This window comes from Thalassophryne amazonica, chromosome 16 (assembly GCF_902500255.1).
Source record: "Thalassophryne amazonica chromosome 16, fThaAma1.1, whole genome shotgun sequence".
Classification (NCBI taxonomy): domain Eukaryota; kingdom Metazoa; phylum Chordata; class Actinopteri; order Batrachoidiformes; family Batrachoididae; genus Thalassophryne; species Thalassophryne amazonica.
The window spans coordinates 27,707,461-27,710,074 of record NC_047118.1 but is presented as its reverse complement, the minus strand read 5'-3'; the positions used below and the strand labels follow the sequence as shown (position 1 = coordinate 27,710,074).

The 2,614-nt window shown below is 46.1% G+C and overlaps 1 protein-coding gene across 1 annotated transcript; it reads right to left on the bottom strand.

Moving 5' to 3' along the window:
* Nucleotides 1-446: 446 nt before the first annotated feature.
* On the bottom strand, nt 447-1,764 carry LOC117527928 (noggin-like). The gene has a single exon (XM_034190433.1). It carries the CDS (start codon nt 1,407-1,409, stop codon nt 741-743), a length of 669 nt encoding a protein of 222 aa, XP_034046324.1. The 5' UTR covers nt 1,410-1,764; the 3' UTR covers nt 447-740.
* Between the last annotated feature and the right edge of the window lie 850 nt (nt 1,765-2,614).

Here is a 2,614-nt window from a genome sequence, read left to right as displayed (position 1 = left end):
TCACATGGAAGCCTGAGAACTGCAGCTGCTGATTCCTTAAATCACCGCTCCGTGGGTTTGATGTGTGACTGACAGCCTTCCAGTGATAACTCACGGCTGCTTAACTGGAGGCTGAGAGCGAACTTTTGGCCACACATGCTCCATGAATTGTACCGATATCCAGTATCTCCAATACCATAAATTTTTAGTTGAAGCCAACATGTACTTAGCTGTCAAGGGGACCATCAGTGTGCAAAATATGAAATAATTTGAACAAACTGTTTCATGTTATATATTATATGCATTGGCAACAGAAATTGTACTAAAGAGGACATAAGGCACAGCGGCGTTACACGTCAATGCATGATTGGATCAAACAGGCCGTGCGTAAAACGGCGCACATCGTGTGAACTGATGCAGGCGACAGAAGTATCAGATTATTAGTGTTTAAAAAACATGAAAGGAAATGCATGTACATAATATCCGTGTCCTTTTATTGCATGAATATAAAGAATAAATAGCAATTTATGTAATTTACATGATGAAACAAGTCACCGATCAATAATCCACGCTTGGTCTGAGGTCGCGCCAAACACGCTCTGCGCCTTCTGCATAAATACAAATTATATCAGTTGTTGTCCACAAATAAACTCTCGTTACAAATAATACTGGCTTTGTACACGGAGATATATAAAACAAATACATTCCTACACTGGGTAGTGCACGTGAGAACTAAATCGCTGAATGAGTCATGTCAGAATTTAAGTGGAACAGGAGCATTTGCACTCTGTGATGATCGGGTACTGGACCGGGATCCAGGCGCACTTCAGTCTTCCTTTCCTCTGCAGGCATCTCCATCTCAAAATCGTCAAGTGGGTCGAGTTTGCAGGTTTGCACACCATCCCCTCCGGAACCGAGCACGACCTCTTACTGAGGCAGCTGCCGACACGCACGAATCGTGGCCAGAATCTATTTCCCAGGTCGGTCCAGGTGTATGCGACCGGACAGAAGGAGTACGCCCACAGCCACTGCTGTAGCCTGCGCTTCAGCTTTTTGCTCGGTTTGTGTTTTTTGCCGAACTGGACATCAAAATCCACCGCTCTGATCTCCTTGGGAAGTACTCCGCCGGGCTTAAGGATCTCAGACTCATCCAGTTCATCATTCCCGGTGTATTTGTCGTCCACCGGTGGTGAGACGGACATAAAGCGACTGTCAAAATCTCCCAAGACGCTTTTCAGCTCTGTCTCGTTCAGGTCCCTCTCCTTGGGGTCAAAAAGGGGGTCGGGATCCTCTTCTAATTCCACAAGAGGAAGGCTGTCGCTCGGGATGGGGCGCAGAAGATAGTAGTGCTGACAAACCCCTTTGTCCATCTGGAGTCCGAGTGACAGCACCATCAAGTAGACGGTTACAAACGGCTGTGCCGTAACCATGACGGTCCAAAACTGCGAGACCGGCGCGCGCAGGGAGCTGGGATTTCTTGTGCGTAATTACGCGTGAGCCTTATCCAAACTGCGTCTTGAGCGTCTTCAAAACTCACAGTTGCCCATCATGAAAAAAATGCAGCCGTGTTCGCAGCATCAGTGCTTTTTTTCTTTTATTGTTGTTATTTTAATATTAGGAGGAGTCGTGCGCTTTGAGCTGCGTGGCGAACAGACCTGTCCTTGCGCTCCGCGTGCGCACGCTCGGCATGATGCTCCGGTTGTCTCGCGCAGAAAGCGGAGACTCCGTTATATCCTCACGCCGCGCGTGATGTAATCCGTGTGGAGCTTTTTCAATGTGGGCTTGTTGTCTGAGGGGGAGATCCCCAATACCTCCTTCTTCCATCGCTGAAGGGGGGAGGGCTGCAGGGACGAGAGACGCCCCCTGTTGGTGCTCCAGACTTCATTAATCAGTGTCTGATGGACCACAGTGGGGGTAGAACATCTTATGGGCACTGCTGGAAGCCCCGCCCCCACTCATCAAGCGTGTATGCATTATTTCATTTCTGTGAAGAGATTTCCAAAGTTCCACTGTTTCACAAAATCCACTGAAAGGAACCGAAACCTGATTTGACATTGAAAATTTATTGAGATTTTGAGGAAAACTTGTTCTTCTGTACATGAAAAAAGCAAGTAATAAAAAAAAACCTCTCATCGAACAACCAGAGATGCTGGAACAAGATAGGTGATGGTCTAGTGGTTAAGAGGTGGGCTTGAGACCAGAGGATCCTCGGTTCAAACCCCAGCCTGACCGGAAAATCACTAAGGGCCCTTGGGCAAGGTCCTTAATCTGTGAGTTACTCCCAGTCTGTAGTGAGCGCCTTGTGTGGCAGCAGCCTTACATCAGTGTGTGAATGGGTGAATGTGAGGCATTATTGTAAAGCGATTTGAGCGTCTGATGCAGATGGAAAAGCGCGATGTAAATGTAGTCTATTTCTCCCGTGACATTGTGTAACTGAAACCAAGAACTTTTTTTTTTAGATTTTTTTTTTTTATGATCTCTAAAACCTGCAAAAACAAGTCCCACGTCCATTTATAAAGCCCAGATCATGTAAGACCTGATTATGGATCATCACAAATCTGCTTAAATGACAGCTGTACAACCATTTTCTGTATATCCAAGATCACTTTATTCTACTTAAAATATTCAAAAACAA

Bases quoted from the DNA above. Each gene is read 5' to 3' on its own strand.
- LOC117527928 (XM_034190433.1), bottom strand. From the start codon at position 1,409: ATGGTTACGGCACAGCCGTTTGTAACCGTCTACTTGATGGTGCTGTCA.